Genomic DNA, 27,152 nt, shown 5'->3' on the forward strand with positions numbered 1-27,152 from the left:
ACTTGCTTCCATTCAGCCACAAGATAATTAGTGAGGTCGGGCACTGATGTTGGGCAATTAGGCCTGACTCACAGTCGGTGTTCCAATTCATCCCAAAGGTCAGGGCTCTGTGCAAGCCAGTCAAGTTCTTCCACACCGATCTCGACAAACTATTTCTGTATGGACCTTGCTTTGTGCATGGGGGCATTGTCATACTGAAATAGGAAAGGGCCTTCCACAAACTGTTGTTACAAAATTGGAAGCACAGAATTGTCTAGAATATCAATGTATGCTGAAGCAGTAAGATTTCACTTCACTGGAACTAAGGGGCCTAGCCCAAACCATAAAAAACAGCCCCAGACAATTATTCCACCAAACCTTACAGTTGTTATTATGCATTGGGTTGCGTTCTCCTAGCATCCTCCAAACCCAGATTCTTCCATCGGACTGCCAGATGGTGAAGCGCGATTAATCACTCCAGAGAATGTGTTTCCACTGCTCCTGAGTCCAATAGCGGAAAGCTTTACACCACTCCAGCCGATGCTTGGCATTGCGCATGGTGATCTTAGGCATGTGTGCAGCTGCTCGGACATGGAAACCCATTTCATGAAGCTTCCAACAAACAGTTATTGTGTTGCAATCAAGGACAGGCGATTTTTACCCTCTACAGTGGTTCCTCCGTTAAAAGTTGCGTCACACTGCAGCACTCCTTGCAGGCTGCTGCAGCATTCTGTGGCACGTTATCAAATTGTAAGCCATTTGTTGTGTTAATGCAAGTTAGTGCTAGTTTGACCACCAGAAGGCATCTTTGAGAAGCATTTGATAGTCTTCCATATTGGCATTACCAGAGAATTTAAAACCTTTTTTGTAAAAGCATAGTATATGGGATTGATTTTAAGAAATTTGTCTTAATTAATCTGATTAACATTAAGGTGTTTATATTCGGAGAAAAACGAAAAAGGAAACTGTACAACGTGACGTCGGCAGTACAGTACTGGGCTATTTTGCTAAAGAAACCCTGTGTCGTGTGGGAAGAGCACGCGGGAGACCGGGGTTCAATTCCCCAACAGGGAGGAAGGAGTAGGCTGTCCTTGTAAATAAGAATTTGTTCTTAACTGATTCCACATGTGTTATTTCATAGTTGTGGTGTCTTCACTATTATTCTACAATGTAATGAGTGCTCTAACTCCCCCTTGCGGTGGTCTGGAGCAGTGAAGCCGTGACGCAGGGTACCTCTAAGTCCCGCGGTACAAACTTTTAAAGGAGGAACCACTGCATGCGTTTCAACACTGCAGTCCCTTTTTGTGAGCCTGTGTGGCCTACCACTCCACGGCTGAACCGTTGTTGCTACTAGATGTTTCCACTTCACTATAACAGCACTTACAGTTGACCAGGGCAGCTCTAGCAAGGCAGAAATTTGACAAACTGACTTGTTGGAAAGGTGGCATCCTATTACGGTGCCATGTTCAAGGCACTGAGCTCTTCAGTAAGACCATTCCACTGTCAGTGTTTGTCTATGGAGAATGCATGGGTGTGTGCTCGTTTTTATACACCTGTCAGCAACAGGTATTGCTGAAATAGTTGAATCCACTTATTTGAAGGGATGTCCACATACTTTGGATATATAGTGCAGAAGCACAACCTAAAATATGTAAAGGTGACCTTCTTGGGAAAGCATACACAATTTGTTCCACCTGCAGAGAATCAGAGTAACATCTCTGGCTGTAGTGTAGATAAGAACAAAGACCACTTTAGTTCAGAGTGAGTCCCAACAATCCAAGCAGCTATGTTGACTTCCTCCGTGTGTGAAGGCTGCTCATCCCCAGAAAAAGGGCATCGTGGCTGGGGAAGGACTGGGTTGAGGTGCCCCTGGAGCTGCAGGAGGCTCCATCCACCCTGTAGGAGATGGAGTTGTAGAAGACAGGGTTGCTGTGGCAGCCTGAGTGCTCACAGTGGGCCGGAGAGGGGCTGTCACAGGCAACCAACCTGAAGCACATACAGGAGCAGAGGGCGCTGATGCGGGACTCAGGATGCTTAGCAGAGTCCCTGACCCCAGGGGTCTCTCTACGCTCCTCAGATGGAGAGGAGATGAGATTGGTACGACTGGTGCCTCCCTCCATGAGCAGGGAGAGGTTACAGCGGCTACTGTTCCCATCCTCAGCTCCAAACCGTTCTATCCCATCAGCTCTGTCCCACACTGATGCTTCCACATCTGCCTCCACCTCCCCACCCCCTGTCGTCTTAGGCGCTGCTGGCTTTTGCTCCTCCCACTCCACCTCCAGGCTCCTGGTTGCCTCCTCTGTGCTGTAGGTGAGGAAGCGTAGCACCACCAGGTTCAGGAAAGCCCCGATCACTGCCAGCCCCACCAGGATGTACATGAAGCTAAAGGCCACATAGGGAGTCCTCCTCTGGAGGGCCTCCTTCTTCTGCAGGGCCACAAAGTCCCCAAAGCCGATGGTGGTGAGCGTGATGAAACAGTAGTAGTAGGCAGTGAAGAAAGTCCAGCCCTCAAAGTGGGAGAAGGCTGCTGCCCCGACACAGAGGGTGCTCATGCAGGACAGGAGGCCCACCAGCACCATGTTCCCCATGGACACATCAGTCTTCCGTAAGCCCATGCATCGCTTGAGCCTGCAGAGGAGGTAGCGGACGAACGTGTTGATCCTTTCCCCCATGCTCTGGAACATGACCAGTGTCAGAGGGATACCCAGAACTGCATAGAACATGCAGAATACCTTTCCAGCATCAGTGCTTGGAGCAGCGTGACCATAACCTGCAGAACAGAATCATTTCAAAGTTGTAGACACATCATATGTGTACATTAACACACACACAGTACATTTTTTAAATAACCCAAAGAACAGTAGTCTCCTTAACACAATTCCCATAACTGCATTATCATTACTGCCGGTTTCACTAATAATTTCAACAAGAATTCAGCTTCAGCACCATGGTAAGCGCCATAAGAGTAGAGGACATGTTCAAACAGATTTGTTGTATGGATGATTTCACTTGCAGAGCAAAGAAACCACATAAACAAAGAGTCCAAGACTTGCTTGGGACATATTTCTAAAGGGCATAGCAAAATTAGTCACCTATCGTTGTGAGGACGGTGATAGCAAAGTAAAAGGATCCCGCGAATTTCCACTGTCTCCCCGCGCGATGGGGCTCCGACTGAAGAACCACTCTCTCGATCTCCCGGTAGTCGTCATCGGTAAACCTGTACTTCTTCTTCAGCTCATTGCGTTTCTGTTCCAGGATCTTCTTCCTCGAGTTCTCGGTCTCTGATTCGAGGGCGTCGAACACCGCGGCTCCCACAAGCAGGTAGGATAGCATACACAGGATGAGAGAAAGCGTCCGAATGTTCTGCGCCTTCATCCTCACTCCGAAAGAACTCGAGTGGGCACTGAGAGGTGGGAGGGTGTGTGTTAAGGAAGAGAGACAGCAGGTGTTCGCGCAAGTTATGTCATGCAAGCCTTGACCAACACAGCCTTGCTAATTATATGAAGAACGATCCCTACACCTGTTTTGCTGCTTGTTGTCCCTCTGTTATTATCTTAGGCTACTTGAAGAAAAGTGCTAGGCCCTTCAGGTGATTAAACAGACACCGTTTTTTTTTTTTGCATAATTTTCCCCTATTTGAACAAAGCGCGCACATTCACCCCATTCACATAACAGTTATGGGGCCTGGCCTACATAGTTGATTGATATAACTCATCAGTGTCCTATGCCTATATAGTATTACGGTGTAGGTAATTGTACCTGTCGTATATTTTACACTGGCACTGCACGCACATTCCATAGGCTTTGGGGTATGTGTTCTCATTACAGTATGCGTTCCGGTGTGCAGGCATAGCTTATAGTCTGAATGGCCATTATTTACTGGTGTTCATCCGAGTCTTTAATGATGATACTCTATCACACATTGGAACTAAAGCATATTGCGGTCAAATTACCGTTTATGGATAGGACCAGACTAGGAGAATTTCCTGACCTGGCCATGGCTAGCCAAACAGTTTTTTCATGGTACACACTGGGTTAAACCTCAGCTCTAATGATGGCCGGTAGTTTAGACAGTTTTTACAACGAATGGCCAAGAAGGACACACTTGGACTTTTTTGTCTGTAGCCTTTTTGATCCTCTAGCCATTGCTCTCATCCATCTTTAACCGATCCAACTTCTTATGTCAGCCCGATGTAGATCATTTCAAATAAACATTTATTTTAATCTAAATGGGTGAAATAAACTGGTGGCCTTGATCAAAAGTCATACCCCACTGTGTGCAGCGAGCTGGACCTGTCCATGGTGCTGAACACTGGTTTGTAATCAGTGAGAGATGGTCAATTGTACGGCTTCAGTTGGTGAAAGAGACTATTGTTCTTTTGTTTTTTTGGAGAGAGAGGGGTGCACTGTAGAAACAGCTGGCCTCTTCAAAATCGACTCTTGATTACTTTGCTTTGCGAAGCGTACATGTGTGAAGTATTCACAAAACGCTTGGGTAATGTATTACTCTGACTGATGAAGCATGGGCTGGTAGTGGAGTTGACCTTTATAAAGCACACTTTGTCCCAGAGGGATCAATAGAGCCTTCATCATTAACTAAATCAGAGAGAGAGAGAAAATAAAGGTAGCCAACCACGTGAGTATTTTATTACACCCAAAGCATCAAGTCTTAAATGTCATGATTGCGCTCAAATACTCAAAGACTAGGACATGAGGTACATTTACATGGGTCTGATTAGACACAGAGACCAGTGATACAAATGTCAATTGGTCATTTTGTAACAAGTTTAGTATTATTGTATTGATTTTGTGCATACCATGTTACATTTCCATATTAAATTATATTAATATAAACATCATTAATAATAAAGTTAATGAATCATTGCTAAAGGCTGTATCATGTGTGTGTGTGTGTGTGTGTGAGAGAGAGAGAGAGAGAGAGAGAAAGCAAGAGCAAAGAGGGAGAGATACAGACAGAGACAGAGGGAGGGGAGAGTCCCTCTAAATTCTGAAGGTTTATTACCTCTTCTCCACCGAGAGCATGATCATCTGTTATTACAATCTACGTGTATTGTTTGTCTCCTTTCAAGCCTATTCGGGGCTATTATGTCCTATATGAAGTACAGTAAATACCATATTGTGCTTTACTCAGTGCCAACAAAATCCATTACCACCCAGATGGTAAGATTGCAGAGAGTGAGAGTGGCTGTTTTCTCTACTGAAAAAATAGAATAAGAACAATCATTACTATTTAAATGGATTATATCCCTGAAAGATAAGTTAATAGGCAATGTCCAAAGTCCTTTCCAGTCAATATGCATGGTTGTTAGGGCAGAGCAGTTATACAACAGCAGCTTTAAAGTCAGACACAAATAATGCAATCAAACAAAGGTTTTTGAAGTTTCACAAGAATAATATGCATTAAGAAATATATTGGTTTGTGATTCTCTATAAAAACAGAAAAAGGATCTTTGAGCATTAGTCCCCAACCCTCCTAATAGCTTTGTGGCTGCTGATGCCGAAGGAGTATTTATAGTGTTTATCTGATTTGCTAAGCTCCTATCCCGCTCTGGTTCGGCTTGACTCAGCCTCTAAGCTAACTCTCACAGGAAGACATTAAGACCAGGATATCAAGCACCAGGCCAGTCATCTGCCTATGTTCCATCCTTCGATGGAAGATGAGCCATGATATAACCAATAACATGATGCTGTCTTTACACTGATAACAGAGACTACTAAATGTCAGCATAGAAAATGATTAAGATAGAAGTCACTGCACAGTAGCAGAACTGATGCGTTGTTAGTTGAGTGTACCGAGACTTTCATGTTCGCATAATACAACTTTTATGATGAATTATTAAGAGTAAAGTGGGATGCATAAGATGTAGGGGTTTGGATGATGGTAAAAAAGTACCCACTGACTTTCATATCCGAATCCAGATCACTGTGAATGGTGGATTTCAGCTGTCTACTTGTGCTTATGTCGGCAGGGTAGCCTAGGGCGGCAGGGTAGCCTAGGGCGGCAGGGTAGCCTAGGGCGGCAGGGTAGCCTAGGGCGGCAGGGTAGCCTAGGGCGGCAGGGTAGCCTAGGGCGGCAGGGTAGCCTAGGGCGGCAGGGTAGCCTAGGGCGGCAGGGTAGCCTAGGGCGGCAGGGCGTTGGACTAGTAACCGGAAGGTTGCAAGTTCAAACCCCCAAGCTGACAAGGTACAAAACTGTAGTTCTGCCCCTGGACAGGCAGTTAACCCACTCTTCCTAGGCCATCATTGAAAATAAGAATTTGTTCTTAACTGACTTGCCTAGTTAAATAAAGGTAAAATGTCAAAGGCACTGGCTCTTTTCCCCAGAGGGATACACTGACTTGAACTTTACAGCTAATGTGAGTAGTGCTTTGAGGCTTAAACCAAACGGGAGGAATGACAGACCTTTCAGCATCTTTAGGGAGGCCTGACGGACCTTTCAATCCTCCTTTCCAGTCCATGTGGCGTCAATATGCATGGTTGTTAGGGCAGAGCAGTTATAGGGAGGCCTGGTGGAACTTTCAATCCTCTGGGACAGCACCTTTTGGGAGCCCTGACGGACCTTTCAATCCTCTGGCACAGCACCTGATGACTGTGACAAGGTATGACTGTGACCAAGTATTCAACAACAAAAAAATCACACCACAAAATCATGTATCTGGTCTAAAATATGAATAGACATGAAACAAGCAGTGAATATGGAATGTAGGTTATATTTTAAATGCTATTAATTTATATTATAGTTTTTAATATGCCCCATTTCTTTCCTTGGGGACTGCAGATGGAATTTAGATAGAATTCTAAATAAAATAAATGTATTAACAAGTGCCCTATAAAGTCAGCCCTTGAACTCCACAACTCCCTACCAGTGCAACTGCAAGCTGCCTGTGCAGATGCCCTGAGTCATGGCTGCTAATTGTTACTTATCATTGGAGTGCACTTCCTATGATTCTATGGGAGGAAGGGTGGGGAAGGCTATGGCTGAAATTAGAAAAGTGTTTTGTAAGATATTTGTCAATAGCAAGGAACATAGATGTGATCAGTAAAAGGGTTTCATCATGTCAATATTAGCCTACTTATTGCCACACAATCATTCAATTATATCATTCAAATAAAGCATACATTTCCTGTAAACATGCAACTTATTGAATTTAAATCTCACTCTAAATTGTGTTCTTTTGATTTTGGCAACAAATCAGCATTCCCTCCTCTTTAATCTGGTCTCTTGTAAATGTACATTTCCTCCACAAATAGCCTCACCAAAGGACTGTCTGTGTGTGGCCTATAATGAACCATGGATGGAGCTGGAGCCAGAGGGAGTCTTTCTGTACCCAGGCCTACCTGCTCTCTGCCAGCCAACCAGCCAGCCAGCCACCAGAGGGAGTTTTAGGCTCTGATGTTGCCTGGAGAAGATGTACTGTAGGTGACATTAACCTGGCTCAGGTCTGCAGCTGGTTGCCCTGGAAACCAGGGTAAAGGTCTTAATATATCAGATGAGACTTATGTAAAGATGAAAGGGGTCTGGCTATTAAAAAAATATATATATGTATATACTGAAATACTTTTAACTGTACTACAGTATTTGTAGGCCTACTGATAATTTAGGATTAAGGTTAACTCTTGTATCATGTACGTCTCTGTTTAATGTCTATGCAAACTATGTCAACAGAATGACGTAGGGGAAACAACACCCGAATGTGTTATCATTACATACTTATAGTGGGAGAAGGCAGCTGGATGTGTACCCCGGTGGAAGTGTGGACTCACTCAAATCATTTTAAATATACTACCATAATGACATATTTTCACTTTTCTGTTGAAAAGTAACTTAGATGGCCTATAGATGGAGCTGATGTTCAACACAGAGCAATAATCATATACAGTACCAGTCAAACGTTTGGACACACCTACTCATTACAGGGGTTTTCTTTATTTTTACTATTTTCTACATTGCAGAATAATAGTGAGACATCAAAACTATGATATAACACATATGGAATCATGTAGTAACAAAAAAAAGTGTTAAACAAATCAAAACATATTTTAAATTTGACATTCTTCAAAGTAGCCACCTGTCACGACTTCCTCTCCTTGTTCGGGCAGTGCTCGGTGGTCGGTGTAGCAGGTCTACTAGCCATCACTGATCCATTTTTCTTTTTCTGTTTGTTTTGTCTTTGGTTTGTTCACACCTGGTTTTCATTTGATTTCATTTCTATGTGTATATTTACCCCTGTCTTCTGCTTAGGTTTGTGTGGGATTATTTTCATGTTGCTCATTGAGGTTTTCCTCAGTTTATTTCACTTGTGTACAGTGTTGTAGGATAAGTAAGGGCCGTTGTTTTTCTCCTTCTGTTAGTGACTGTGTGTTCCATTTGTCTTGGGCGTTTATTGGTATTGTACCTGAACCACTTTTGAACTTGCCTATTAAAGACGCTAAATTGACATCTCTGCTCTACTGCGCTTGACTACCTTAACTACCTCAAGTACAAAGTCGCAACTCCACCCTTTGCCTTGATGACAGCTTTGCACACTCTTGGCATTCTCTCAATCAGCTTCATGAGGTAGTCACCTGGAATTCATTTTAATTAACTGGAGTGCCTTGTTAAAAGTTAATTTGTGGAATTTATTTCCTTCGTAATGCGTTTGAGCCTATCAGTTGTGTTCTGACACGGTAGGTGTGGTATACAGAAGATAGTTCTATTTGGTAAAAGACAAAGTCCATATATGGCAAGAACAGCTCAAATAAGCAAAGAGATGACAGTCCATCATTACTATAAGACATGAAGGTCAGTCAATCCGAACAATTTCAAGAACTTTGAAAGTTTCTTCAAGTGCAGTTGCAAAAACCATCAAGCGCTATGATGAAACTGGCTCTTATGAGGACTGCGACAGGAAAGGAAGACCAGAGCTACCTCTGCTGTAGAGGATAAGTTCATTAGAGTTAAATGCTTCACGGAGTTCAAGTACACAGACACATCTCAACATCAACTGTTCAGAGGAGACTGCATGAATCAGGACTTCATTGTTGAATTGCTGCAAAGAAACCACTACTAACGGAAACCAATAAGACTTGTTTGGGCCAAGAAACACGAGCAATGGATATTAGACCGGTGTATTAGACCGGTCTGATGAGTCCAAATTTGAGATTTTTGGTTCCAAACGCCATGTCTTTTTGAGACACAGAGTAGGTGAACAGATCTCTGCATGTGTGGTCCCACTGTGAAGCATAAAGGAGGATGTGCGATGGTGTGGGGTGTGGTGTATTTATAATTCAAGGCATACTTAACCAGTATGGCTACCACAGCATTCTGCAGTGATATGCCATCCCATCTGGTTTGCGCTTAGTGGGACTATCATTTGTTTTTCTTCAACAGGACAATGACCCAAAACACACCTCCAAACACAAGAAGGAGAGTGATGGAGTGCTTCATCAGATTACCTGGCCTCCACAATCACCCAACCTCAACCCAATTGACATGGTTTGGGATGAGTTGGACCTCAGAGTGAAGGAACAGCAGCCAACAAGTGCTCAGCATGTGTGGGAACTCCTTCAAGACAGTTGGAAAAGCATTCCAGGTGAGGCTGTTTGAGAGAATGCCAAGAGTGTGCAAAGTTGTCATCAAGGCAAAGGGTGTGTCACGTTCGTCGTAAGGATCGGACCAAGGCGCAGCGTGGTATGCGTACATTCTAATTTATTAAAAGAATGAACACTGAACAAACTAACAAAACGTGCCACTAATATGAATAGTGCAGACAGGCAACTAAACATCGAACAAGAACCCACAAACACCAAAGGGAAATGGCTACCTAAATATGATCCCCAATCTGAGACAACGATAAACAGCTGCCTCTGATTGGGAACCATATCAGGCCACCATAAGCATACAAATACCTAGACCTACAAAACCCTAGACGTACAAAACCCCTAGACAATACAAAAACTAGCGTATCCACCTTAGTCACACCCTGACCTAACCAAAATATAAAGAAAACAAAGAAATCAAAGGTCAGGGCGTGACAGGGTGGCTACTTTGAAGAATCTCAAATATAAAATATATTTTGATTTGTTTACTACTTTTATGGTTACTACATGATGCCATATGTGTTATTTCAAAGTTTGGATGTCATCAGTCAGGATGTGGCCCAGAAGTTAATTGACAGCATGCCAGTGCGGATTGCAGAGGTCTTGAAAAAGAAGGGTCAACACTTCAAATATCGATTATTTTCATCAACTTCATGTAATTGTCAATAAAAGCCTTTGACACTTATGAAATGCTTGTAATTATACTAAAGTATTCCATAGTAACATCTGACAAAAATATTTAAAGACACTGAAGCAGCAAACGTTGTGGAAATTAATATTTGTGTCATTCTCAAATCTTTTGTCCACGACTGTACACACAAGTAAACATGGATTTTGTGTTGTAGATACAGTATGTGGTAGTGGAGTAGGGGCCTGAGGGCACACACTTAATGTGTTGTTAAGTCTGTTGTGAATGTATTGTTATGTTTTAAAAATGGTATAACTGCCTTAATTTTGTTCCTGAGTCCAGTGGAGGCAAGCTTTACAGCACTCCAGCCGATGCTTAGCATTACTCATGGTGATCTTATAATTTAGCCCAAACAACTGCCGCTTTCCCTACTGTATTTATTTTATTTATTTTGCTCCTTTTTTACCCCATTATTTTAAATTCTACTTTGCACATTCTTCCACTGCAAATCTACCATTCCAGTGTTTTACTTGCTATATTGTATTTAATTTGCCACCATGGCCTTTTTTTTTGCCTTTACCTCTCTTATCTCACCTCATTTGCTCACATCGTATATAGACTTGTTTATACTGTATGATTGACTATATGTTTGTTGTACTCCATGTGTAACTCTGTGTCATTGTATGTGTCGAACTGCTTTGCTTTATCTTGGCCAGGTGGCAATTGTAAATGAGAACTTGTTCTCAACTTGCCTACCTGGTTAAATAAAGGTGAAATAAATAAAATAAATAAAAAATGTGTTTTGGTTGTGTTAGGGGATTATGTTTTTCCCATTAGGAACTGAATGTTCATTTTGGAATGTTCATCCCTTTCATTGTAAGTAAAAATAGATGTTTCTTAATAGGTCTACATTAAAGGGTTGCTAAACTTCCTGATTTACCCTCGGTTTCAATTCTCCTCATTAGGAAACGTGACTGAGAACGTGATTTGGTGTGGGTGCCTCTTGTGTGTGTGTTCAAACGTGGGAAGCATTTGTCCTTTCATTCTGCCAAAACATTACACAGTTACAGTCACTCAACCTTCTAGATAACTTGAAACAGTCTAACCAGGTATTGAATTGATGAGTAATTGGGTGCTGCCACCTGTGGGCATGTGGGCAGATTGAAATAAACCAAACCAAAGATGGTCTATTATATGGACAAGATAGATGTGACCGCTCTAACAATGGAAATGCATGTCCTCAAAGATGGAAGGTGGGTGGTAGGAGGTGAGATCAGGTTGGACCCTTCTAGCCAATGAGAGGGAGGATACCCGTGTGAACAACAGGCCATAGAGATAGAGGACTCATCTTTGTATCTGTGCGTTACAGTGTCTGTGACAGCATTGGCACTGCCATTGAGGCTATTTCCATTTTAAAGTAGAACACTTTCTTCTTCTTCATTGGATGATTGGGCCCAACTCATAGGAATCTCCGCCCAGTTGACAACTATAAATGCTTGAAGCCAGATTTGGCGTCAATTCTATTTAAATTCCAGTCAATTCAAAAAGTGAATCCAATTCAAATCTAAATTGTTCCTAATTAAATAAGCATTGAGGATCATTTGAATTTGAATTTTAGTGTACTTCCTAAATTGACTGGAATTTAAATGGAATTGAACCCAACCCTGGTGGAAGCGGTCAATGGCAATGTTCATGCTAAAACTGGTTAGCATGATGAGTCCTCTATCTATCTCTATGACAACAGGTACAACTCCGATATAAAGTAGGGTTTTTTTCAGTCTTTTTTTCCAAAAAATGTTTAGTCCCCAGGGTTTAGACTTTTAAAGTTTAGTGCCAAAAGTAGAAGAGAACTAGCACACTGTACTCTCTGAGAACTGGATTTGCCTAACCCTGCTCTACTGTAGACACACGTGTGGATTTTAAATAACAAGATGTGTAATCAATGTGGTGAAAATGACATGATGGATATTGGTAATATAAATCGGTTTAGACACACAATTTAGAATTCAGTCAATATCTATTCCTCTATCTTGTTCCAAGTGGTGTCTTTTATCCCACAGGGGGGAGGGGTGTGTGTTTGGGACAGATGGGGTATGGGTGCCCATCTGCTCCCTCAAACCCCCCTTCTTTAGAGAGCAATGCCCAGCTCTGGCAGTAAAACCCAAACGGTTCTTCATCCAGGCCTGCCAAGAGACCAGCTACCAGGTAGAGACAGTAATTAACTCCTCAGTACAGAGGGAGGTGCAGGGAGAGGGGCGTTACGAAGCAGGCGGTGGCACCATTGAGTCCATCCTCTCGGAAGCTGATTTCCTGGTCGGTACGGCAACAGTGGACGATTGCAGGTCATTCAGGCACAATCGGGAAGGTACTACACAGCTGCACACAGCTGTGTACCTGTGTGCAGATGTATATTTTGTTTTTCTATGCAGTGAGAATGACATCCAGTCAGTGTTGTCACTTGTGAATGGTGAGGTCAGAAAAAAGTATTTGACAGCCGCAAACAGTCTGAGTTTGATTCCACCCTCTGAAAAACACTCTAAACAGTCATTCTAAGGGAACCTGCTGAGAAAATGTCATTGGATGCATTTGTTTCAAAGTTGTTGTTTTTGTGGGTGGCGACCACTCATTCAGGGCAGGTTTTTGAGCCCCACCTGTTTTTAGCCCCACATTTTTGGGGGGGCTTGACTGTTTTGCATGTTATTTTGGCATTAATACATGTCACATATCAGTTTGAAAACAATGTAAAAAATATATATATATCATTGAGTTAATAAAGCTGCATACAAACATGGTCTATGTTTTGTTTTCTTGAGTAAAGCAGCTCCAAAACGCAGGTGTTTCAGTCTAGCTCAGTGCTTTCTGTGGTGGTGGGGGAAGCCATCAGAAAATACTGAGCTTTGCGCCGTGATTGGCTCAGTGTTCTGTCACTACGTCACCGCCAAGTCTAAGGGTAGAGCTAGAAAATGCCATAGTTACATTAGAAGCGCCCATCCAAGAAGGCTCAAGGTCTTTGGCGATAGATAAAATGACATCAAATCACGTTATATCTACAGTAGCTTTGATTGGACTGATCATACTTTCAAAATCTTAGCTAGCAGTCATCATCATGAATCAAGTCGACAATCTACTGGCAAATCCTTTTTAATCCTTGTCATATGAAGAGAAATTATAGATAAAATGTATCGGTGCTCATAGGCCATTGGACATAAACATTACACAACAAGTTGGAAATTGCAAATTCAACTATGAGTGGTTTGAAATGAATCAGTGGCTAACTGCAAGCATTGCAAAGCAATCATTAGCCTGCTATTCATTGGCTGTGTGGTCCCAAGTCTAAATTAAGGGTCTCTTTTCCTAGTTTAAAATTAAACATTGTTTAAAATTAAACACAATTCAACATTGGCCATGCTGTCAATGAAGCATGATTTGTGCTGCATTCAAAACAACTGTTAACACTGAACTGCAAAATCTGACTTTAGTGAGTTCAAGACAACTGGGAACTCAGGAAAAACGAGCTACGACTGGGAACATAAGTTTTGAACTTTCATTCAACTCGGAATTGTAAATCCGGAACTCGGGCCTCTTTCTAGAGCTACGACCTGACGATCACTGCCGTCTAGATGATTCAACCTTTTTTTTAAGAGAGTTTCCAGTTGTCTTGAAAGCACCATAAATCCAGAGAATTCCAGACTTCTATTTATTTATTTTTATTTTCACCTTTATTTAACCAGGTAGGCTAGTTGAGAACAAGTTCTCATTTGCAACTGCCACCTGGCCAAGATAATTCATAGCAATTTGACACATACAACAACACAGAGTTACACATGGAATAAACAAAACATACAGTCAATAATACAGTAGAAAAAAAGAAAACAAAAAGTCTATATACAGTGAGTGCAAATGAGGTAAGATAAGGGAGTTAAGGCAATAAATAGGCCATGGTGGCGAAGTAATTACAATATAGCAATTAAACACTGGAATGGTAGATGTGCAGAAGATGAATGTGCAAGTAGAGATACTGGGGTGCAAAGGAGCAAGATAAATAAATGAATACAGTAAGGGGATGAGATAGATAGATGGGCTGTTTACAGTTGGGCTATGTACAGGTGCAGTCATCTGTGTGCTGCTCTGACAGCTGGTGCTAAAAACTAGTGAGGGATATATGAGTCTCCAGCTTCAGTGATTTTTGTAGTTCGTTCCAGTCATTGGCAGCAGAGAACTGTAAGGAAAGGCAACCAAAGGAGGAATTGGCTTTGGGGGTGACCAGTGAGATATACCTGCTGGAGCGCGTGCTACGAGTGGGTGCTGCTATGGTGACCAGTGAGCTGAGATGATGCGGGGCTTTACCTAGCAGAGACTTGTAGATGACCTGTAGCCAGTGAGTTTGGTGACGAGTATGAAGCGAGGGCCAACCAATGAAAGTGTACAGGTCGCAGTGGTGAGTAGTGTATGGGGCTTTGGTGACAAAACGGATGGCACTGTGATAGACTGCATCCAATTTGTTGAGTAGAGTGTTGGAGGCTATTTTATAGATGACATCGCCAAAGTCGAGGATTTACGAGGGTATGTTTGGCAGCAGGATGCTTTGTTGCGATATAGGAAGTCAATTCTAGATTTAAATTTGGATTGGAGATGCTTAATCTGAGTCTGGAAGGAGAGTTTACAGTCTAACCAGACACCTAGGTATTTGTAGTTGTCCATGTATTCTAAGTCAGAGCCGTCCAGAGTAGTGATGCTGGACAGCGGGCAGGTGCGGGCAGTGATCGATTGAATAGCATGCATTTAGTTTTACTTGCATTTAAGAGCAGTTGGAGGCCATGAAAGGAGTGTTGTATGGCATTGAAGCTCGTCTGGAGGTTAGTTAACACAGTGATGACAAAGTTTGATAACAGAATTTGCCCACGAAGGACTGCTGCGCCACCTTCCTGTTCAAGTGAGCAAAGCACAACAAGGTGAGTCCAAAAATGTCTATCTTATATGCTACTGCATAAATGATGTAATATGCCAGGAAGATATGTAGAAATCAGCTTAGAAAGTAATACTAAGTGTATGTTGTGTAGTAAGCTGTTAATAGCCCATGTGCCTCACCCTATTAATTTGGTATATTTTCACCTCTTAATTTCGCCTACTGTTCTGATTTGGTGGTGCACATGTAGCCTACAGTATAACCTGTTTTTGATAAATGTAATTATTGAATATTTTTTAGAGCTTTCATTGTCTGCTTATATGCCCCCTTTATTTATCCTACAGTTCTGACTTGGTGTACAGGGAGAACACTGTAAGAACGGCCCATGTTCTGAATTCTGTCGCTGTACATTTGAAAAGTGCTGAACAAAAAGTTATATTGAAAACATCCGTCCTAGCTCGCTCATTGATGTCATAATCGAAATTACGGATTGCCTCTTATCCGCTTGTCGTCCACTTATGCCATAGTTGTACATCTCAAATGTCAGTAGAAACCTCAAGTCAGCCATATCAGCTATGTTTTTTTTAAAGGCAGTAAATGAGGCTGAATGAACTGTTTCGCTGCCAGACAGCTTTGTGTAGGCCCTAACAGTTTGTGGGCACTGTTTGTCTCCGTTATAGTGCAATTAATGTATTGTTTAATGTTGTGTTGTGGATTTGCACATGAATTTACTTTTTGCCCTACCAAGATTTACATGCCAAAATCGCCACTGGGGTGGTCCAATCTCTGATGGTATGTATCCACATTTTACAGAATTAATTCTTTTTCAGTATTTTCATTGCAATCAATGTTATTTTGGCATAGAGCTTCGTGTAATCTCCAGTTCATATTGGTTTAAGAAATTAGCTAATCGTGTGTGAGTGAATTTGTTGACAGACTCAAATTCTAATTGATTGTCATTTTATATTTTTTAAATGACACACAGTAGAGAGCAAGAGATCATAGGCCCATAGCAGGTGCATAAAGTCACTCTATCCTACAGTTATTGACCTATTGCCAACCATAAAAACCCACAAAAAAAGCCTAATCATAGGATTAATGAGGAAAAAAACTAAACAGTCCCCAATAAATTATTATTTCGATTATGGTCACTTCAGCCTACTGTCTCCAATGCCTGCTAAATAACTCAGTGTGCTGGATATGACGTGTTTTAAAAACTAGTGGCACACATGATGTAAAATGTAAAAAACGAAACTGAAAGTGTACAGATATTCTCCGAATGCAAGATATCGTGGTGGCATGCTCAACTCGTCTTGATTTCATTCATCTTAACGATTGTTAACATTTGTAACGTTTTTAATAGCTTTTTAAATAGCATATTATCTTATTACGCCATGGTGTGCGCCTGGTTAGGGCTATTCCCATAGAATATAATCCATTCTATGTCTATGGCTATTCAAACAGGGAGAACGCTGCCAGCGATAGTCAAATTGTTTGCTGAGCTGAGACGAAAATGTAGGATGTGTCCCAGGATTGAACGGTTTTGGTTATGGCTAAACGGATTCTATTGCTCTACTCTGCTTAAACGCGCCTTCTGGCGTTTAATTATACTCCCCATACATGCTTGGAGATTGATCATCCCAAATTGTCCTCCTGATCATCCAGAACTCATTCAGGACACCAACGAGTACTACTGCGAGTACGACTCAACATGGGAAGATCCAACAAGTGAAGAAACAAGTCGTAAGAGAACCAACAATGTAAGTATTCAGGCCCCTTGGCCCTGACGATACGATACGTTGGTGCATGTGGTCTCAGCTGAAGAGTTTGTAAAATTTCAGAGAATGATGATGATACAGTAGGCCTAGGTTCCACCATAAAATACAGCTGGGATTAAATAAATGTAATATTCCAAAGAAACATTTACATATGAAATATGTGTTAAATGTAAATAACCATAATGACATGATGAGTATGCGAATTAGGCTGTAGATTGGAATTTAGGACCATTGGTTTTCTGTGATGTTGAAGATCTGTGTGTGTTTATTGAATTAGGCCAATATGAAATGCTTGATCCAAGGCTCCACCTCTTGTACCCTCTCATAGCCCCAAGTATGTAGAGCATTGTTATACATATGTATCATTATGTTTCAATACTGTCATTTTGCTCCACTTCACATTGTTTGAAGGGGCTAGCAGCAGTTGCTACATTCACATTTGTACTTATAAATTAATGATATATACCCATTGATTCTTGAAGAATATAATTTATAAATGATTTGTGAGCTTAGTTAAACTGTCGTACCCAACCAGAACCTCAAAATATAAGCTTGTTTTACTCCAATGTTTGTAAACAAAGTAAATGTAAACACACATGGTTAAAACTGGAATGTTGATATAATGGATGGTCAGCTCATCCATAGCTCTGTCTTTGAATTTGAAAGTGGTTACATTTCTCCCTCCCCATCCCTCAGCTCTTTACCGAAACAGGGTGGGGAGAGCGCTTTGCTGTTGTTTCTACTGCTGATTGCCCCATTAAGAATGTTCCTTTTTTGTATTTACTCAGTACACCATTCGGTCAACAAGGCAACGAGTAAGTATGTTCTCATTTCTTATATACTACTATGTTTAAAAACAGGTTTATTGAGGGACATTCATCAATATTTAACTATTATTAGATGCCATTTAGTAAACGTTGCATTTGTACGGCATCATTGGTTGTCACATGTTGAGGAGTTGTATTGAGTTGGTAGGCAGGAATACTGATTATATCCTATATTTCATACCTTCATATAAATGTAGGGCATTATTTGATATGGCTCATAAAGTCTGGTAGAGTAAGATTATGTCAGTGGTAGAATGGTATCCAGCCTATGAAGCTAGTGAAACAGTTCCCTTCCAGTTCCCTTCCAAACAGTTCCCTTTACATATTGAGCTAAGACTCGTGGGCCTATCAGTATTGTTCAGGTCAGGTATTTCCAGTATCTGCCATTTTCTCAACTCATGGAGTGAGTTCAGAAAATGTGTTTTCAGTCAAACAGGTTTAACAATTTCAGAAATGCAGCAAGGGATATGCAAAGTCCTCATTCTCTTCACAAAATCTCTGATATGAATCCTGTACTGTTGAAATTCAGGCATCTAACGAAGAAATGTCCCTATTCTGAATTTGCATTGCATCATCTTTTCAGGATGATAGGCGTATGCCTAATTTACAGTTCTACCTTGGACAGAGGGCCTCCTCCCCTGATGGTAATCTACAGTGTCAGACCCCTTGACTTTTTCCACATTTTGTTAGGTTACAGTCATATTATAAAATGGGTTAAATAAATATAAATCCTCTGAAATATATACACAGTACCCCATAATGACAAAGCGAAAACAGAAATACCTTATTTACAGTGCCTTGCGAAAGTATTCGGCCCCCTTGAACTTTGCGACCTTTTGCCACATTTCAGGCTTCAAACATAAAGATATAAAACTGTATTTTTTTGTGATGAATCAACAACAAGTGGGACACAATCATGAAGTGGAACGACATTTATTGGATATTTCAAACTTTTTTAACAAATCAAAAACTGAAAAATTGGGCGTGCAAAATTATTCAGCCCCCTTTACTTTCAGTGCAGCAAACTCTCTCCAGAAGTTCAGTGAGGATCTCTGAATGATCCAATGTTGACCTAAATGACTAATGATGATAAATACAATCCACCTGTGTGTAATCAAGTCTCCGTATAAATGCACCTGCACTGTGATAGTCTCAGAGGTCCGTTAAAAGCGCAGAGAGCATCATGAAGAACAAGGAACACACCAGGCAGGTCCGAGATACTGTTGTGAAGAAGTTTAAAGCCGGATTTGGATACAAAAAGATTTCCCAAGCTTTAAACATCCCAAGGAGCACTGTGCAAGCGATAATATTGAAATGGAAGGAGTATCAGACCACTGAAAATCTACCAAGACCTGGCCGTCCCTCTAAACTTTCAGCTCATACAAGGAGAAGACTGATCAGAGATGCAGCCAAGAGGCCCATGATCACTCTGGATGAACTGCAGAGATCTACAGCTGAGGTGGGAGACTCTGTCCATAGGACAACAATCAGTCGTATATTGCACAAATCTGGCCTTTATGGAAGAGTGGCAAGAAGAAAGCCATTTCTTAAAGATATCCATAAAAAGTGTTGTTTAAAGTTTGCCACAAGCCACCTGGGAGACACACCAAACATGTGGAAGAAGATGCTCTGGTCAGATGAAACCAAAATTGAACTTTTTGGCAACAATGCAAAACGTTAAGTTTGGCGTAAAAGCAACACAGCTCATCACCCTGAACACACCATCCCCACTGTCAAACATGGTGGTGGCAGCATCATGGTTTGGGCCTGCTTTTCTTCAGCAGGGACAGGGAAGATGGTTAAAATTGATGGGAAGATGGATGGAGCCAAATACAGGACCATTCTGGAAGAAAACCTGATGGAGTCTGCAAAAGACCTGAGACTGGGACGGAGATTTGTCTTCCAACAAGACAATGATCCAAAACATAAAGCAAAATCTACAATGGAATGGTTCAAAAATAAACATATCCAGGTGTTAGAATGGCCAAGTCAAAGTCCAGACCTGAATCCAATCGAGAATCTGTGGAAAGAACTGAAAACTGCTTTTCACAAATGCTCTCCATCCAACCTCACTGAGCTCGAGCTGTTTTGCAAGGAGGAATGGGAAAACATTTCAGTCTCTCGATGTGCAAAACTGATAGAGACATACCCCAAGCGACTTACAGCTGTAATCGCAGCAAAAGGTGGCGCTACAAAGTATTAACTTAAGGGGGCTGAATAATTTTGCACGCCCAATTTTTCAGTTTTTGATTTGTTAAAAAAGTTTGAAATATCCCACTTGTTGTTGATTCTTCACAAAAAAATACAGTTTTATATCTTTATGTTTGAAGCCTGAAATGTGGCAAAAGGTCGCAAAGTTCAAGGGGGCCGAATACTTTCGCAAGGCACTGTACATAAGTATTCAGACCCTTTGCTATGAGACTCGAAATTGAGCTCAGGTGCATCCTGATTCCATTGATCATCATTGAGATGTTTCTACGACTTGATTGGAGTCCACCTGTGGTAAATTCAAATGATTGGACATGATTTGGAAAGGCAAGGATAGACAACCTGTCTGTCTATCTAAGGCCCCACAGTTGACAGTGCATGTCTAAGCAAAAACCAAGCCATGAGGTTGAAGGAATTGACCGTATAGCTTCGAGACAGGATTGTGTCGAGGTACAGATCTGTGGAAGGGTACCAAAAAAATGTCTGCAGCATTGAAGGTCCCCAAGAACACAGTGCCTTCCATCATTTTTAAATGGAAGAAGTTTGGAACCACCAAGACTCTTCCTAGAGCGGGCCGCCCGGCCAAACTGAGCAATCAAGGGCCTTGGTCAGCGAGGTGAACTTTAACAGAGCTTTAGAGTTCCTCTGTGGAGATGGGAGAACCTTCCAGAAGGACAACCATCTCTGCAGCACTCCACCAATCAGGCATTAATGGTAGAGTGGCCAGACAGAAACCACTACTGAGTAAAAGGCACATGACAGCCTGCTTGGAGTTTGCCAAAAAGGCGCCGAAAGAGTCTCATACCATGAGAAACAAGATTCTTTGGTCTGATGAAACCAAGATTGAACTCTTTGGCCTGAATGCCAAGCGTCACTTCTGGAGGAAACCTGGCACCATCCCTACGGGGAATCATGGTGGTGGCAGCATCATGCTGTGGGGATGTTTTTCGGCGGCAGGGACTGGGAGACTAGTCAGTCTTTGAGGGAAAGATGAACGGAGCAAAGTACAGAGATGAAAACCTGCTCGAGAGCGCTCTGGACCTCAGACTGGGGTGAAGGTTTACCTTCCAACAGGACAACGACCCTAAGCACACAGCCAAGACAATGCAGGAGTGGCTTCGGGACAAGTCTCTGAATGTCGTTGAGTGGCTAGCCAGAGTCCGGACTTGAACCCAAACAAACATCTCTGGAGAGATCTGAAAATAGCTGTACGGCTAACGATCCCCATCCAGCCTGACAGAGCTTGAGAGTATCTGTAGAGAAGAATGGGAGAAACTCCTCAAATACAGTTGTGCCAAGCTTGTAGCGTAATACCCAAGAAGACTCTTGGCTGTAACCGCTGCCAAAGGTGCTTCAACAAAGTACTGAGTAAAGGGACTGAATGCTTATGTAAATGTAATATTTACGTTTTTTTAATTGTATAAATTAGCATACATTTATAAAATCCTGTTTTCGCTTTGGTAATTATTAGTATTGTGTGTAGATTGAGGGGGAAAAACAATTGAATCAATTCTAGAATAAGTCTGTAAAAAAGTCAAGGGGTCTGAATACTTTCTGGATGCACTGTATACTAATTTATTGAATGCCGTGTAGATTTGATAAGACTCCAATTCATGGGCATTTGTAACTGCAACCTTTTCTCTGATAAGGAATCTACATTGAGGACTTTCACAATAACTGGTATGGGAAATATTCAAAACTGGAAAGAGTTCACTCATACATACAATGGTCAGTTTCCTTAACATTTATATGGGCTTTTAATTATTTTTTAATAATTGTTATAATTCAATTAATTTCTTTAAAATATAGATATTTTTTAAACAAATATTTGATTTAGGTTGTTCCCTCTTCAAGAACGAGGAATGAATTATCAAGCCAAAGAACTCACCAAGAAGGAAATTGAGGTACTTTGTTGCAAAAAATATAGTCGTTTCTTTGAGGAAAGAAAGTGTTCTCTACATTTACATAAGTCTTATCTATTGACATTCATAGAAATGAATGAAAATATATTGTGTCCATTATTGTCCTGACTGACAATCCGCTTCCTTCTCAGGCTTTCCTTCAAGATGAAACTGCGAAGAAGAGGCTGGTCAAGTCGTACAAGCTCATGCTGGACTTCTACGGCATCCAGCTGTCAAATGACACAACAGGGGAAGTACGACGTGCTAATAACTGGCGTGACAGATTTGACAACCTGGACAGGTTAGCAAGTTCTATATTTGGTCATTTAACTGTTATTATTTTCTAATCATTGTAGCAGTCTAAGGCACTGCATCTCAGTGCAAGAGGCGTAACTACAGTCCCAGGTTTTAATCCAGGCTGAATCACATCCGGCCGTGATTTGGAGTAGGGCCATAGGGCGGCGCACAATTGGCCCAGCGTCGTCCGCGTTTGGCCGGGGTAGGCCGTCATTGTAAATAAGAATTTGTTCTTAACTGACTTGCCTAGTTAAATGAAGGTTAAAAAAAATGAATACCTTTTTTTTTTAAATACTACAATTTCAGTTTTAAAATGAACCTTCTGTGAATAACAGTGCTGAGGTTAACAATACCCTTGTATTTTTGTTGTTCTTGTGTTTTCATTCATGATAGACATACACACAACAACCTGCGCATCACCCGCATCCTGAAGTGCCTGGGCACTCTGGGGTTCCCCCACTACCAGGCCCCACTCGTCCGCTTCTTCCTGGAGGAAACTCTTGTCAAAGGCAACCTGTACAATGTGAAGGAGAGCGTGCTCAACTACTTCATTTCTGCTGTCATTGTTCAGCAAAAACGCAAGGAATTAGTTGAGTATGCCTATAAGCTCTATGAGGTCAAACATCAGTTTGTCGTGCCCTAAGAAGATCAAGTGTAAATTTAGGGAAGGGACATTCCCACATAATAAGAACCCAATTGATCTGTAACCAGATCCAAAACAGAATGGCATATACTCAGATGACAGTGATGACAACACTACCAGTCATTAGTCTGTCTCACTATGTTAACAAGGGTAAGCCAACGGATAGGAGTGTAATGGGAAATTATGTTAGTGACTTAGTGCGATTGGGGACGCCAAACAATGTGTGGTTGACACGGGTATCCATACCTCATGATAGCTTGCGTGGTCTAGCGACTAGTTACACTTAGAGAAACAAAGGTACCAGTCAGGCCTCAATGACTACTAGTGGAAGGAATCAAAACACCAGTGCTGATTCATCCTCTGAGAGTCTACCAATTATGCAAAATGATACTGCTCAGTCCAGTTATGAGGTTTTTGGTAACGGGAGCTCTTTAACTATCCACCTACTCTAGCGCCCCACTACTGATTCTCTGAAAATAATAGCTGCAGCTATTAAGCAATCTGAATGTGGACCTAGTGGTGTAGTTTCAGAGACAATTACCGATGATCGGAGAAAGCGAGCTAGACATAAGCAAACAGAGCATAACCTTAAACTTAGAAGAGTTTCAGAGGAAAAGACTAATAAAGATGATGATGATAGAAACAATAAGGGAGCTGCAGAAAAGCAAGAAGAGAGTGAATCAAGCAGAGAGGTTTCAGAGGACAATATTAGTACGTCCAGTGAAAGTTAATTGAGTAAGAAACCTGAAGAGAAACTGCCATGCCCAGCAAAGGAAAACTTACTCCAGGGAAAGATTGCGTGTTTGAGATAATGTGAAGATTGATTTGAGTAATCACCCATGCCCTGCACTAATGAAGGGAGAAATAACAAGTATGACCGGGGAGTGTGAGCGGTTCGCCGGGGGAGTGTGAGCCCGGCGAACCGGCTGGGGCGTGGGAGCCCGACGAACCGGCTGGGGCGTGGGAGCCCCGGCGAACTAGCTGAGGCCTGACGTGGGATGGGCGCCTCCTGAGCCAACCGGGACAAGAAAACCTCTCGAGCCAGCTAGGGCGTGGAAGCCCGACGAGCTGACTTAGGCACCCCCGATTCCATCAGCGGCGGCCCCCGGACCCAACGTCACCACCAACCGGAAAGCCAGCACTCCCCGATGCTTCATATGATGGCTTCGGGATTCTGTAGGACGGACGCTGGAGAAGAGAAGCAGGTACGGGGAGTAGAACATTCAATATGGAACAGACATCAAACAGGACAGAGACAAAAGACAAACCAACATGAATCCTGAAGCAGGGAACAAAGCTTGGGAACATACAGATATAGGGGAGGTAATGACCCAGGTGATTGAGTCCAGGTGAGTCCAATAATTGCTGATGCGTGTGACGGGGAAGGCAGGTGTGCGTACTGATGGTGGCAGGAGTGAGTAATGCTGGGGAGCCTGGCGCTTTTGAGCAGGAGAAGGCGTGACAAGAGAATAAATGTTAATTGACTTATTTTTTTTATGTTTCAATGACAATTGTCAACTGCAATTAGCAATACTATAGATACTAGGGTTGGTGTCAATTCCATTTTAATTCCAGTCAACTCGAGAAGTACACTGAAATTCCAATTATTTTCAACGCTTATAAATGAGGAAAATTTGGAATTGGAATTTGGTTTACTTCTGAATAATATTAACTGGAATTAAAATGGAATTGACCCCAACCTGATAGAGACAACCAATCAGTGCTTTACTGCTGAACATACAATCACATACTGTTTCCAATGACTTCATACTATAGCAATCAATGTGTTTAAAATTCTCACAATATCCATTCCAGATATATGGTTTATTATCCCTCTACTTTTTTAAAATTGTGATTAAAAAGATACCAGCGGGTATCAATTTGTATGTACACAAATTCATTCATATTTATGTACCAAGGAAGGTGAAGGAGTTAATCAGTTACTTCCATGTGATGCTTAGACAGAAGAAAAGTATACGTAATATATAAATAACATGGTATCATAAACTCAGTTGAATTTAAATTACCTCAAAATCAGTTTTTTCAAATGTGACAAAAAATCATAAAATATGAAAATGACTACAAAGATGTTCAGAACTTTCAACTACAAGAGCATTGTACTTTCAAATCCTTAATTCCCAATAACATCTATTTGCATACAGTTATGATGCTGAAAGTGAAAGTCACAGTGTGATTAATTTACTACAGTGAAAAGTTGTCCACAAAAGAAAACAGTAGCTAGGTTTCCATCCAATTGGCGACAAATTTTCGTGTGAATATTCTCAAATCTGCATAAAAACAATATGCCCATTTTCCCACCAGATATGTGTTTCCGTCAAATTGACTTGTTGCAGATAAAAGGTTGTGCGTGATGACGTACTGCGCATAAAAAATACATTTTGTGTTTAAATTCCCATGCACCAAATACATTTTGTGTTTAAATTCCCATGCACCAAATACATTTTGTGTTTAAATTCCCATGCACCAAATACATTTTGTGTTTAAATTCCCATGCACCAAATACATTTTGTGTTTAAATTCCCATGCACCAAATACATTTTGTGTTTAAATTCCCATGCACCAAATACATTTTGGGTTTAAATTCCCATGCACCAAATACATTTTGTGTTTAAATTCCCATGCACCAAATACATTTTGGGTTTAAATTCCCATGCACCAAATACATTTTTTTAATGTAAATGAGTTTCCCTCACAATTTCAACTCTACTGATGTTTGATTTATATAGTCTGGTATTGGCACGTGCGCTCTAGCCAACAGTGCTATCTGCGCCTTCTTGACTAGAGTGCACGTATAGCCTACATGATGAGATTATTATTATGGACAAAGGAGCGAGATTATTTGTCAGGTGGCAGCCAAACATCGATTATCATGTCACCAGAATAAGATCCTCGATATTTTGGAAAGGAGGATCAAGCTGTAGGATCTTGCAATTTCACCACCCTGTGAAGTTCATCATAATTGATATCAATATTTGCAGACATAAAAGCATTTCCATCGACATTTCTCGCGTATTTCATTTTACAGACACAAAAAGATCCAACCTTGTGTAGTGTATTTGTTTTGTGGACATTTGAAAAGTTTACACAAAAGTTTACACAAAAATCTTTATTTTTCCATCAGGCGTTTCCATCAGACGTGTTTTATCCGACATTACTTGCATAAAAAGGTTATTGCAATGTATTTTTGTCAGTTTCCACTTCTGCAGTTTTAGCACTCTCCTTCGGGACGTTATTTTTTGTAAATTCTTTGCTCTTGCTCCTGTCCCAGCGGTCTCTGTGTTTGTCCCCAGTCTTGTGCTGGGACTGAGACAGGGAGAGAGTCAGTAATATTTATTCTATTAGGCTCCCTCTCCCTAGCTTGGCTGACACAAAGACTTTGATTTAGGTGCTAGCCAGACTACTCTCTCCCTGCCTCTGTCCCTGTCTCTGCTCCTGGATTTGTCCCTTTTCTCTGTTGCTGTCATAGTCTCTCCAGTCAGTGACCATTGTCCCATTGGCTGCATTAGAGATACTAAGCAACCTAAATCATATCCACGCATTATTACAAAGATACATTTTAGAACTTTCAATGAGCAGCATTTCCTGTATGATCTGGGTTGTATGATTGGAAGGCTGTGTCCTCTATCTCTGATTTTTTATTTATTTTACCTTTATTTAACTAGGCAAGTCAGTTAAGAACTAATTCTTATTTTCAATGACAGTTGGTTAACTGCCTGTTCAGGGGCAGAACGACAGATTTGTACCTTGTCAGCTCGGGGGTTTGAACTTGCAACCTTCCGGTAACTAGTCCACCGCTCTAACCACTAGGCTACCCTGCCGCCCCAGGGTAAAGGACAGCTCTAACTCATGGTTCATGCATGAATTAGCTGAAAGATTTCATGAACGAAACTTAGCTTGGGCTAAGGCTAGATTGACTGATTCTACCTCTGACTGGCAGTCCTTTAGGCATTTCAGAAATAGATGTCTTACTCTGGTTAGAAAAGCAAAGTCAACTTACTTCTTGAATTTTGTATCTGAGAATGTTGGAAATCCATCTATATTCTGGAAAGTGGTCAAATCTCCCCCCATTTCCCCAGTGGGTTATGACAGCCTCTGGTCCCTTTCCTTCCAGTTCTCTGCTGCCAATGACTGGAACGTATTGCAAAAATCACTGAAGCTGGAGTCGTATATCTCCCTCTCTAACTTTAAGCATCAGCTGTCATAGCAGCTTACTGATCACTGTACCTGTACACAGCCAATCTGTAAATAGCACACCCAACTACCTCATCCCCATATTGTTACTTATCCTCTTGCTCTTTTGCACCCCAGTATCTCCACTTGCACATCATCATCTGCACATCTATCACTCCAGTATTAATGCTAAA

At 41.5% G+C, this 27,152-nt stretch overlaps 2 protein-coding genes across 5 annotated transcripts; one reads left to right on the forward strand and one right to left on the reverse strand.

The window, feature by feature from the left end:
- Positions 1–514: 514 nt before the first annotated feature.
- Positions 515–3,359, reverse strand: LOC110495191 (potassium channel subfamily K member 15-like). Its single transcript, XM_021570509.2, has 2 exons — positions 3,072–3,359; positions 515–2,749 (listed from the first exon to the last, which is right to left on the reverse strand). The coding sequence occupies exons 1-2, from the start codon at positions 3,352–3,354 to the stop codon at positions 1,764–1,766; spliced, it is 1,269 nt and encodes a 422-aa protein (XP_021426184.2). The 5' UTR covers positions 3,355–3,359; the 3' UTR covers positions 515–1,763.
- Positions 3,360–16,369: 13,010 nt separating this feature from the next.
- Positions 16,370–27,010, forward strand: LOC110494542 (opioid growth factor receptor). Of its 4 annotated transcripts, none has more exons than XM_036950605.1 (8): positions 16,370–16,873; positions 17,588–17,706; positions 18,302–18,362; positions 21,576–21,654; positions 21,764–21,830; positions 21,980–22,128; positions 22,518–22,964; positions 23,437–27,010. In XM_036950605.1, exons 3-7 carry the CDS (start codon positions 18,314–18,316, stop codon positions 22,765–22,767), a joined length of 594 nt encoding a protein of 197 aa, XP_036806500.1. In that variant the 5' UTR covers positions 16,370–16,873; positions 17,588–17,706; positions 18,302–18,313; the 3' UTR covers positions 22,768–22,964; positions 23,437–27,010. The 4 variants fall into 4 exon arrangements, with proteins under 4 accessions (XP_036806500.1, XP_036806497.1, XP_036806499.1 ...); XM_036950602.1 differs by having other exon boundaries at positions 17,680–17,706; XM_036950604.1 differs by having other exon boundaries at positions 17,680–17,706; positions 21,576–21,606.
- The last annotated feature ends 142 nt before the right edge of the window (positions 27,011–27,152 follow it).

This window comes from Oncorhynchus mykiss, chromosome 17, assembly GCF_013265735.2.
Source record: "Oncorhynchus mykiss isolate Arlee chromosome 17, USDA_OmykA_1.1, whole genome shotgun sequence".
Taxonomy (NCBI): domain Eukaryota; kingdom Metazoa; phylum Chordata; class Actinopteri; order Salmoniformes; family Salmonidae; genus Oncorhynchus; species Oncorhynchus mykiss.

What these genes read in the sequence shown, in the direction of transcription:
- LOC110494542 (XM_021569681.2), top strand. Translation starts at nt 16,556, where the DNA reads ATGTCTATGGCTATTCAAACAGGGAGAACGCTGCCAGCGATAGTCAAA. An exon ending in GAGGGCCTCCTCCCCTGATG is followed by an intron (nt 18,363 to 21,575) that starts GTAATCTACAGT and finishes TTCTCTGATAAG; the next exon opens with GAATCTACATTGAGGACTTT. An exon ending in AGATTTGACAACCTGGACAG is followed by an intron (nt 22,129 to 22,517) that starts GTTAGCAAGTTC and finishes CATTCATGATAG; the next exon opens with ACATACACACAACAACCTGC.
- LOC110495191 (XM_021570509.2), bottom strand. Translation starts at nt 3,354, where the DNA reads ATGAAGGCGCAGAACATTCGGACGCTTTCTCTCATCCTGTGTATGCTA. An exon ending in CACCGTCCTCACAACGATAG is followed by an intron (nt 2,750 to 3,071) that starts GTGACTAATTTT and finishes TCTGTTCTGCAG; the next exon opens with GTTATGGTCACGCTGCTCCA.